The sequence below is a fragment of the Camelus ferus genome, chromosome 3 (genome assembly GCF_009834535.1).
Source record: "Camelus ferus isolate YT-003-E chromosome 3, BCGSAC_Cfer_1.0, whole genome shotgun sequence".
Classification (NCBI taxonomy): domain Eukaryota; kingdom Metazoa; phylum Chordata; class Mammalia; order Artiodactyla; family Camelidae; genus Camelus; species Camelus ferus.
Window position 1 is genome coordinate 52,500,934 of NC_045698.1, and position 12,101 is coordinate 52,513,034.

A 12,101-nucleotide genomic window follows, 5' to 3' on the forward strand; every position below is an offset into this window, starting at 1 on the left:
AAAAAATGTGACAATGAATATATATATGTCCATGTATAACTGAAAAATTGTGCTCTATGCTGGAATTTGACACAACATTGTAAAATGACTATAACTCAATAAAAAAAGTCTTAATTTGACACAACATTGTAAAATGACTATAACTCAATAAAAAATGTTTTAAAAAAAAAGAAAATATGCATTTTTTTAGTTTTTGAGTCTGAGGATTCACAGGAAAATGGTGAAATGGACCTGTGGCTTTAATGGACTAGATATACTTTTATGCATAACTGCATTAGCAACAATTAGAATGTAGAGTTTTTGTAACAGTTCTCATCTTCCTAGACTACAGCAAAGAACAACTGCTCATTTGGTGTTTTAAGTTAAGCACTCAAGCATAAATGCAAAGTAAAGAATTTTTAAAGGAAATAAGAAAAACACAAATAAATGAGGCCTTAATAGGGGCCCAACATCTTTCTTGCTGGGGTCTTCAAAAAACTGAAAGGTCTTTCTCTATAATTGTTTTTCCCTAAAAGATTTTTTTAGATTCAATTCACTAAGATGGAAGGGGAACTAACATTTACTGAGGTATCAAATGTGCTTTATCTCACAAAAACTTCTAAGGGGGCTATTTTCTTCATTTTACAGATGATAAAAACTGAACTGCTTATAGGTTAAGCAACTTGTTCAGTTTTAGAACCAGTAAGTGGCAGAGCCATGATTCAAACCCTTTGAACACTTATCAAGCCCCTGTGAATTATCAGACACAGTGCTAGCCCGAGGGATTCTTGGCCTCAGTCCCCAAGAAGTTCACAGTCTAGCTGAGGAGGCAGCCAGTACTACAAGGTGTGAAAACACCACAGTAAAGTACAGGGTGGTATAGAAGAGGGGTCCCAACACCACTGGCTTTAATTGCCACCTACATATGAATGATCCAAATCCAGACTCTCAGAGCAGAGGTTTCCAAACCCATGTGCTCAGCTGCCACCCAAGACTCCACTTGGCTGTCCCATAGACCCCACCCTCACAAGTCCTTCCAGCCTCCAAATCACACCCCTCCTGTATTTCCTGGTTCATTAACAGTATCCTAGATCCTCCTTTCCACTCCCTTCACAGATAGTCCTCCACGTGGTCTCCATCTTCCCTCTTGCTATCACTGACACCTCTTTCTTGTCCATCCTATGGCCACTGCCTTAGTTGAGGCCCTCAACATCTCTCCCCTGGATTTCTTAGTAATTGGGAAAGTGATCTCCCAGTCACCAGGGTAATTCCCTTTTAACCTGTTTTCCATCACCGGAGTGTCACTCCTTACTCAAAATCCTTCAATGGCTTCTCAGTATCTCCAAGATATACTCCAAATTCCCTAGCCTTGCGGAGGAGACCCTTCATGATGAAGTCCCAGTACTTCTCTAGCATTATCTCTTGACACTGCTTTCAGCAAAAAATTATCTGCTGGGCATCTGCTACATGCCAAATCTGATAGGTGCTGGGGATAAAATACATTTGGTAAACAAAATGTATTTTGTATTGCCAGAACCTGTACTTGAGATGATTACATAAAAAGATCAAGAAAAATGAACAGAATAATTGCAAACTGTAACACATCCTATAAGAAGGATGTAGCTGCAAAGTTTCTTTTAAAAATTACGGAATAAAATACAATAATATAGAAAAAAGCAATACATTATTACCAAGTGGGTTTTATGCCAAAATTAAAATTGGGTTAACATTTGAGAATAAATGTAATTCACTGTATAACAAAGTAAAAAGGAAAAATCATGTTATCTCAATGGATGCAGAAAAAGCACTTGCCAAAATCTTGCATTTCTAATTTAAAAACAAACAAAACTTTCAGCACTAAGAATAGAAAGGAATGTCCTCAACCTGATAAAGAGCATCTATGAAAAATCTACAGCTTGCTCTATAAAAACCTACAGCTAACATCATACTTGATGATGAAAGACTGATGATGATGAATATTTTCCATCTAAAATTAAGAAAGAAGATAAGCATATCTACTCTTAACATTTCTATTTAACTTTGTTGCAGTTTCAACCAGTGGAGGTTCTAGCCAGTGCAATAAGGGAAGAAAAAGAAATGAAAGGCATCCAGATTAGGAAAGACAAAAAAAAGCTTTTTTTTTTTTTTAAATACAACAATTATCCATGGAGAAAATCCAGTGGGATCTACAAAAGAAAGAACTACACAGAAAGTACTAGAACTACTAAATGGGTTTAACAAAGCTGCAGAATGTAAGATCTGTATATAAAACCCACTGTTTTCTATAATTGTTTGAAATTAACAAATGAAAATTGAAATTAAAAATGCCATTTACAATAGTATCAAAATATAAAACACTTAAGAATAGATCTGTAAAAAGATACGCGAGACCTACAAACTACAAAACTTTCTTAGAATTAAAGATTACCTAAATAAACAGAGAGATATACCTTATTCATGAGCTGGAAAATTTGAATTGACCTATAGATACAATGCAATTTCAATCAAAATCCCAGGAGGCTTTTTAATTCATGGAAATTCAAAGGACCTAGAATAGCTAAAACAACTTTGTGAAAGAAGAACAAAGTTGCAGGGCTATCACAACCTGATTTAAGCTACAGTAATCAAGTCATTATGGTATTGGTATCAAGAAAGATAAATAGATCAAGAGAACACAATAGAGTCCAGAAACAAACATATATGGACAACTGTTTTTTGATAAAGGTACAAAGGCAGTGCAATTCGAATGTATAGTCTTTTCTCACAAATGGTGCTCTCACAATTGGACATTTATATGCTAAAAAATAACTTTCAATTGATATCTTGTACCAGTTACAAAAATTAACTAAATACGAATCACAGATCTAAATGTAAAAAGATGATAAAACCTCTAAAAGAAAACAGCAGAAAATCTTTGTGAATTTGAGTTAGTAAAAGATTTCTCAGATACAACATGAAAAGCATGATCCATAAAAGCACAAGGACTTTAAAATTTCAAAAATTAAAAACTTCGGCTCTTTGAAAGTCACTATTAGACAAATGAAGATTTAAGACACAGACTGGGAAAAAAATATTTCCAAAGCATGTACCTGATAAGGACTTGTACCTAGAATATATAAAGAACTTTCAACACTCAAAAACAGGGCGAAAAAAGAAACCAGTTAAAAATGAGTAAAAATGTGACCAGATACCTTACAAAAGAAGAGATAGGAATGGCAGACAGGCACATAAAAAGATGTTCAGCATCAAGTCATTTAGGAGATAAATAAAAACCATGGTAAGATACCACTACACATCTCTTACAATGACCAAAGTTAAAAAGGCTGACCACAACAACCGCTTGGCGAGGATGTAGAGAAACAGGAAATCTCATATACTGCTGGTGGGAATGTAAAACATAAAAAGGGGTAAACCACTTTGTAAAACAGTTTCTTTAAAAGTTGACATATACCTGCCATTTTATCCAGCCATTCTACCCCATATTTACTCAACAGAAAAGAAAGCCATAGTCCGTACAAATATACGGATGTTCATTGCCGTTTTATTTGTAATAACTCTAAACTGGAAACAACCCAGAAGTTAGTCAATGAGCATATAAACAAATTGTGTTATATACATACAATGAAATCCTACAAAAAAAGAGGCAAAAATTTCCTTGAGGGCATGTCAAGGTGTAGGGAAGGTTGGGAGGCAGGGATTGCCAAGGGGTGAAGGAAATGTTCACCATCTCTGTAGCTGTGATGGTTTCACGAGTATATACATGTATTAAAACTTATCAAATGGTACACTTTAAATATGTAATTTATTGCTAAGCTATTAAAATAATAAAAATAAAACAAAAGCAATCCAAAGAATTACTTCAATTCATTCCCAGCCCAGGGTTCCACAGACTTCCAGATTAGAAAGCAGTCAGCTAAATAGCACACTTAAGCTTCTAGGTGGAAAACAGAGTATTGTTTCATAACAGAAATTGGATATAAGAGGGATAACTGATTCAATGACTGTTAGTTTAATACACTCTGACAGATGTTTCAGGAATGATAAACTAGATCTCAGCTGAGGTTTTACTTCCTTTTTTCTTTCTTTATCATTTAGCGATGGAAATGGATGAGAGAATAAGGGTGGCTTAATCTAAATGACACAATCATGTGGCTCACATAGATAACATGGCACCAGTGTCTTTGATCAGATGCCCCTGCTCTGCAAAGTGGTATTTCATAGAATATTAGATATGGGACCAGCAGTCTCAGGTGGAAAATGATGTTAAATAGCTTTCCCAAGGCCACACATAAACAATTTGGTGACATTTTTAAAAATTCAATTCCAAAAAAAAAAAAAAAAAAAGACTTGGGGCAGAATACATTAACTGGTAGCCAATCCTCTGACCAGGCCACCAGTTTTTCTGATTTCCTGTTTATTCACAGGACCACATCAGGCATGAGGTTTAAAAGAACTGAGACAATGATTCTTAATCTTCATTGGATAATAAAAACAAGAACCCCAGCCCCTACCCCAGTGTTGATCCAATTTGTTTAGGCAGGACAGTGTTCTCAAACTAAAGCGTGACACAGAATCACCTGGGGAGCCTGTTAAAACAGATTGTGGGCCCCACCCGCCAGCGTTTGATTTTAGGAGTTGGAACGGTGCTCAGTAACTTACATTTCTAACAAATCCTGAGGTCACATTGACGCTGCTGGTCTGTGAACCACACTTTGAGAGCCACCGGAGGTAAGAAATTAGGTGATTTTTTTACTTTAAGTTCCCCAAGATAGTAACATTCAGCCAGTTGAAAATCATTGTTCTAAAAACAATCATTCTCAATCTTCTTTGGAATCACCTGGGGAATTAGAAAAAAAAATACTGCTGCCTGATTCCCTACCCAAGAGATGCTTTTTTTTCTTTTAAATTGATCTGGGACACAGCCCGAGCCTTGGGATTTTTTTTTAAAGGACTGCATGATTTAAAAGAACCACAATTCAGATGATTCTAATGTGCAGCCAAGCCTGCGAGTTGCTGAAAATTTTCTGCTTCCTCAATTCTTACTACCATTTACCTAAAATTTCCCCAGAGCTGGGTACTTTTGCCATTATAACATATTAGAAATTCCTTTCTAACTTCTTGTCTGTGAACAGTGACTTGTTTCCACTTTGATGTTTTACTAATGCTAATACTTCGTGAGTACTTGCATGTTGAAGGCCTGGTAGTGAGGGCTTTGCCTGTTTACCATTTGTTTGTTTTGCTTTGCTTCCTGAATGGTTATGCTTTAAATAATCTTTCCTCAAAGAGAGAGCTTGTAATTTCTAAAATCAACATTGTCTTCTAATTTGGGATTAATATATATCACATTTTATTCTGTTTCTTGGGTTTAGAAACCCAAGATGTGGGGGGAGGGAGCGGAGAGAGGGAGAGAAGGGGCAGGGTGGATCTTATAGAAAAAAATTCTTCTGATTCTAACATTACACTTAGTATTTGATTCTCTGTGGCTCTTTCCTGGGGTCTCTGGAAATTGATAGATTGAGTAATTCCAAGAGGAAAATTCCATGAATACTTATGACTCCAACCAAAGACAGCTGATTTTCCTCTTCCTCTTGATTAATGCATTTCTTTCATTTCCAACTTAAAAAAAACCCACTATTTTTTTCCCAAAAGTAACTTCCTTTGGAACAAATTATAATACTATTAAGAACAATGATATGATTGCCTTCAGGTAAAGGGGCTTTAGTTGAAAGGACTTAAAAGGAACTATGCAGTTCTTTTTTTTTTTCCTGCATGTATTTATTTATTGAAGTACAGTCAGTTTACAATGTTGTGTCAGTTTCTGGTGTACAGCATAATGCTTCAGTCATACATGAAAATACATATATTTGTTTTCATATTCTTCATCTTAAGTTACTACAAGATATTGAATATGGTTCCCTGTGCTATACAGTATGAACTTGTTGTTTATCTGTTTTATATGTATTAGTCAGTATCTGCAAATCTCAAACTCCCAATTTATCCCCTCCCACCCCCTTTCCCCTTGGTAACCATAAGTTTGTTTTCTACGTCTATGAGTCTGTTTCTGTTTGGTAAATAAGTTCATTTGTCTTTTTTTAGATTCCACATATAAGTGATATCATATGGTATTTTTCTTTCTCTTTTCTGGCTTAACTTCACTTAGAATGACAATCTCCAGGTCCATCCATGTTGCTGCAAATGGCATTATTTTATTCCTTTTCATGGCTGAGTAGTATTCCATTGTATAAATCTACCACAGCTTCTTTATCCAGTCATCTGTCGATGGACATTTAGGTTGTTTCCATGTCTTGGCTATTGTAAACCGTGCTGCTATGAACATTGGAGTGCATGTATCTTTTTGAAGTAAGGTTCTCTCTGGATATATGCCTAGGAGTGGGACTGCTGGATCATATGGTAAGTCTATTTTTAGTTTTTTGAGGAATCTCCATACTGTTTTCCATAATGGTTGCATCAAACTATATTCCCACCAGCAGCGTAGGAAGGTTCCCTTTTCTCCACAGCCTCTCCAGTGTTTATCGTTTGTGGACTTTTGAATGATGGCCATTCTGACTGGTGTGAAGTGATACCTCATTGTAGTTTTAATTTGCATTTCTCTGATAATTAGCAAAATTGAGCATTTTTTCATGTGCCTGTTGGCCATTTGTATGTCTTCATTGGAGAATTGCTTATTTAGGTCTTCTGCCCACTTTTGGATTGGGTTTTTTTTTTTTATTATTATTAAGTTGTATGAGCTGTTTACTTCAGTTCTTTCTACCTGTATCACAGGTGTGGTTAACGCCTCCTATCGGGGCCCTGTGCTCACTCTTCACAAGATGGCACTGATTTGTGCTGCTGTGCAACACTTCTCATGCAGAACAGCATTTTCAGAATTAATGTGAAGAATGCATCCTACAGCTTTAGCTCCTCAAGTACTATTTGTTTCAAGTTTCATGAGATCATGAAATTATTTGTTTCAAGTTTCAGGAGCCGTATTTTTAACTTTTAGATCTGTGGCCTAGCCAAGTGTTTAATAAATGGTATTTAATAAATGTTGACTAGATGAATGAATGTGTGCACATGTGTATTTGCTTCACATAAACCAACACCCACGGGGAGACCAAAGCTCAGACAACTCCAAAGGTTAAGGAAGACAAATGCCGCCTTTATAGTCTAAGATTTCATTTTTCTTTTTTCTGCTTTTTGATAAAAGCACAATTCACTCTGAAGAGGCAGGATGGTCCATCTCCTCACCTACCCATGTTCCTTTTTAAAATGGGCAGAGCACCTATTCTGATCCTACCACAAAACACAGAATTAAACAAACATGACTCTGGGAGGTGTTCATTTATAAAATGCAGCCATGCAAATTCTATGATACATTTTGCCAGAAAATTGCTGGGCAGCTTTTCAAGACCAATAAACCCATTATGGGAAAGAACCTGGCTGAAAAAAGGGATAGGTGAGAAATCACTGCAGGGAGGTCAGAGTTCAACCTGGGCCAATACACATGACAGCACTTAGGTCCCCTCATCTCTCTGTGCTTCCTCAAATGAGGAGGTGGTACCAAGTGATCTCCAGGGGTCCTCCTAGCTCTGACACCGCCTACATCTCTATACTTTTCTTCATATGATGACTTATGCAATCATTGTGGAAATGCTTAAGAGCCAAGAAAGGGAGTCTACATGTTACATATTTGCTTTGAAGTATAAGAAAAGAAAGAATTGATTTTAAACAATTGTAAAATGCCAGGCTTTGGGGATTTTGTTTTGTTTTGATGGGTATTAAATATATTCTTCTGTAGTAGCTGCTGCTCCGGTTTTCATGTAACAATTTTCCAAAGCAATTTGGACTTGCGTTATATTATTCTTTAAAATGTTGTCTGAAGCCAGGCTGGATAACATTTTTGTTTTTAGGCATAGGATTCAAATTATCAAGTGATACAGTTTAGTTTATAATATTAATAAGTTTTTCAGGAACCTGATTCACATTATAGACTGCTTCGAAACCAAGACAAAGTTATTGTGGAACCACCAAATAGGTTCTAAACAAAGCTGATCCAGCTTATTCACCTGTCTTGGAAATTATTCAGCATTGCTATGGTTAGGTTGAGGCCCACCAACCACCTGAGTCAAGTTAATTGAAAAAGACTGGCTCAATTGAGTCCAGGTCCTCGTGCTACATGGATCTTCCCCCAGTGAAAGCGTTAGGTATAAACTTTATGACACCAGAATGAGAACCAACAACTCAGAAACCATAAAAACAGCATAAATCAAAATCACTATCTATTAAACAACTAGCTTAGCTCCGAGCTGAGCTTTGGTTATTGAAATAATTTAAAACAACTAATAATAGCCAATCCACACCACACCTGTTTATAATCACAGAGAATTTTAACAAGTCATTTTTCAATACAAAGAGATTGTTTGTTTATGCCTTATTCCTCAACAATAATACCCAAACACTGAAGCAAAAAAATCAGTTATCTATTTACCAATTGATGACCAACAACAGAACTTTAGTGTTTTCAGGAGTCGGGCCATTTTTATCCTTATTTTACACAGCTAAGCCAAGGCTTCTGTCATCAGAAGGTGCAATCTGCTGCTAGGGTCTGCCCGAACTCCAGGCACCTGCTTTCTCTGGTCTGGAGACAGATGGTACATCGTAAAACTGAAAGTCATGGGGAAAATGTACAGAAAGATATTCCCTTTAAAACCCTTTAGGAGGTTCTTTTCCCTAAAATTGAATACTATAAATAAACATGTTTGTGTTAATATCTTAGCTTAGAACTTGGGAACTGATTCAGGGGCATTAAAAAAGTTTCCTTAGCCTGATTCATATTCATGTGTCCACATATTTCCATAGAATGGGAAGACAGCTTTTCTGTTAGCTCACTGGCACCTAAGGCAGGATCTCTTGAACAGCAGCAGCTGTGGAACTTACCCTTCGGTATTACCTCTAGCTGTGCCTTGACTAAGCTCTCATGGAAACTGACACCACAGAGGTCTGAATTAGCTCAGGCTGCTGTAGCACAGACTGGGTGGCTTAAACAACAGGAATTTACTTCTCACAGTTCTGGAGGCTGGTTGAGTCCAAGATCACGGTGCTGGTCAGTCTGGTTCCCCTGTGAGTCGCCTCTTCTTGGCCTGCAGATGGCTTCCTTCTCACTACACCCTCACGTGGCGGACAGAGAGCAAGCTCTGGTCTCTCTTCCTCTCCTGGCAGGAACACTAATCCCAACATGGGGGCCCCACTGCATGATCTCATCTAAACCTAATTACCTCCCAAAGGCCCCACCTCCAACTAGCCTCGAGTTAGGGCTTCGGCATATGAATTTTGGAGGGACACAAACACTGAGTCCATAACAATGGGATAACCTCACTTATATTGTAGAGTTTGTATAGATGAGCTAGGCTGTAATAAACTGACCTCATATTATGCTTTTCCACAATAATTATTAAGGGTGGTGCTTCTCAAACTTTAGGTGCATCAGAATCCCTGAAGCTTGTTAAAACACGGATTTTTTGGCCTGACGCCCAGGGATTCTGATTTAATAGGCCTGTGCTGGGACCTGAAAATTTGCATTTCTAACAAGCTCCCAGGTGATGCTGCTGTTCTCTGTCTGGGGACCACTGATACAGGGGTTCCCTTCGGAATGTTAATATCAGTTATGATTCTGTGGGTCTGTATTGGCTTCTCAGTAATACCTATTTTATGCTGAACACAACTGAAATATGTCAGTTGCTTATACACAGATGTTGCAGTTACATACAAAGATGCCCAGTAAGCAGGTGGACAGATCCGCTGAGGTACAGCTGCCTCGTGCTGTGAGCACCCAGGGAGTCAATTAACGCAGAGTGTCTCATTAGCTAGTGTACAACTTCACTAGTCACCAGGATTTACAAGAATGTCTGCTATCTTACTACTAATTTTTACCTTAAAATTTAGATGCAGTCTTTAAAGTTGCTGGATTCTGCTATCTTCTGTCTACAAGCACGTTGCAATTGTTTAAACTGGTATCAAACTTTGACGAAGCTTAATAGGAAGCACTTGAGCAATGCTGACTAGTTATGTTCAACTCATTTGTCCTATCATCACACTTGGTTAAATTTTAAAGCATGGCTCTGTCATGAAACAGCATAATTTTAAGATTTACTTTAAGTACTCTTTGAAATGTAAACATACCTTATTTAGCTTTACGAAATATTCCAGTCCAGCTTCCAAGGGATTTGTATCACAGTTCATCTAAAAGGGAAACAGGCATTTTAAATCTTAGATGAGTGCAAATCGTTTCACTAACATCACTTTCATATATCATTTTTTTTAGGGGAGAAAACACTTTTTTATTTTGAATATAGGTTCTAAAAGAAGAAAATTGTGAACTGGTCTCTACAGTAAATTTTTAAATCTAAAAATCAAATGGAGCCTTTCAGCAAATACTGTTATTTGAATAGAAAATTAGAAACTAAACTTCACAGTTGGTTTCCCAAGGCCTTTTTAGTATAATAGACATCTGAGGGATACCGCAACATGCTTCTTTCCAGAAACAAGATTTTTCTCATGCTCTTATGTAATAATTTTACATTAATAGGTTGTGAAAAGTTATTAACTAATTTACGTGTCTTATAATTTGCCAGGAATCAGGAAAAGTTGAGGAGAAATCAGATGATAGGCAAATGCCTTCTACAGAGTTCAGAAGAGGGCAAAGGGGAAAAAAAGAGGTTGAATCTCAATCTTTTCAAATTGGTTGAGTTATTACAATATACTTCAAGGCAAGCTAAAGCCACTATTTGAGATTAGACCTGAAGTTAATGGTTTTTGTTTGTTCGTTTATTTTTGTTGTCATTTGTCTCTTTTGCTCCAAGAGAACTCGCCTAAATCCCATGAAAAGTAGCCATCTTAAAGAAAAGGATACCACCACCCTCATATACCTAGATGAGTAATATGAACTTGCTTTACATGATATGAAATTTGGCCTCCTATTTCCTAATCAATTTGAGCAACTCTGAAATTATTTTTCACCTAAAATTATTTTATTAATTTTCCAAGTAATTTTAAAATTATTGCTCAAAGTTTTAGAATTCCAGAGGGAAAAATTTTAAGTCCAGAAGATGGATTGCTGTAGTAACACTAGGGGGCGTGCTGGCACTGCTGGAAAATCGGAGGGACCGGAGACGGAGAAGGCTATTCAGCAGAGGGCTCTCAGGAAAAAGGCAGAAGATGAAAGGTAGGAGGGTGGAGAAATGCCTGACTCCCAGAGGTGGCTTCTGCTGCTTCCTTCCTTGCAGAGTGTGGAGACAGAGCTATCCTCTAATTCTCTCCCTGCAGCAGCCTCCTCTATGGCCCCCATTGCAGGCTGAAAATCGCCTAACAGAGCATCTCTTTTGCAAAACAAGAACTTGCCCCAGGGCTCTTGTTCTTTCAGTGGCTCTGAAGGCTGCCATCTCCACCTCAAAGCCCACTTGCTTCTGTCCCTGGTCTAAATGTCCAAGGGGCCCTGCCTGTGCTTTCCAAACCACTTTGCCCCCAAATTAAATCATTCTATTATGTCCTAAACACGTTGCAGACTTTAAAACTTACGATAACTCTGTAGGATAAAGATTGCCTTTATCTAGAGAAGTAAACAGCGGCTTTGGAGGGTTAAGGCTACATAGTTACTACGTGGTAGAGGATAAATGCAAACCTAAGAGACCCCACTCTGAAGTACATCCTTTATCATTGTCCCTTATCCCACCTCTCAGCCCTAAAACCACAATGTCTTCCAAGGAAACAGCCAGCCAATCTGAAACAATTAAGGGGTCTAAAAATAGCTGGCCATATTGCAGATAAAATAGGAGAACAGAGTTTGAACCCCAGTTGGGCCACTTCTGTGTAATCTAGACATAGTTGTTCATTGTTTCTTAGGGTGAGTGTGTGTCCAACAGGGATTGTGTTTGGAACTCTCAATCTCCTGCCTAAGAACCACCAATAATACCTTCTTCAGGGAGAGTTGAGGAGGTAAATTAAGTCATGCCTATGAAAATGGTGTGTAACTGCACAAAGAGAAGCCTTTAGATCCCATTATTAATGGTGCGAGGTTCTGCCAACCAACACACCCCAGACCACCAACCCTGCCCCTCAGGAAGACA

The 12,101-nt window shown here is 37.6% G+C and overlaps 1 protein-coding gene across 13 annotated transcripts in view; it reads right to left on the bottom strand.

Moving 5' to 3' along the window:
* The window catches only part of DMGDH (dimethylglycine dehydrogenase), a 53,829-nt gene that overhangs the window by 12,131 nt on the left and 29,597 nt on the right, over positions 1 to 12,101 (bottom strand). For 12 of the 13 annotated variants that reach the window (XR_004317898.1, XM_032474876.1, XM_032474925.1 and 9 more), the window contains one exon: positions 10,159 to 10,218. Coding sequence is in view for 12 of the 13 variants with exons in the window: in XM_032474876.1 (XP_032330767.1) it covers positions 10,159 to 10,218 (60 nt within the window). In the remaining variant the exon portion in view is untranslated. Of the gene's footprint in view, positions 1 to 6,658; positions 8,644 to 10,158; positions 10,219 to 12,101 lie in introns of those variants that run through there. The other variant, XM_032474930.1, reaches the window with a different exon arrangement.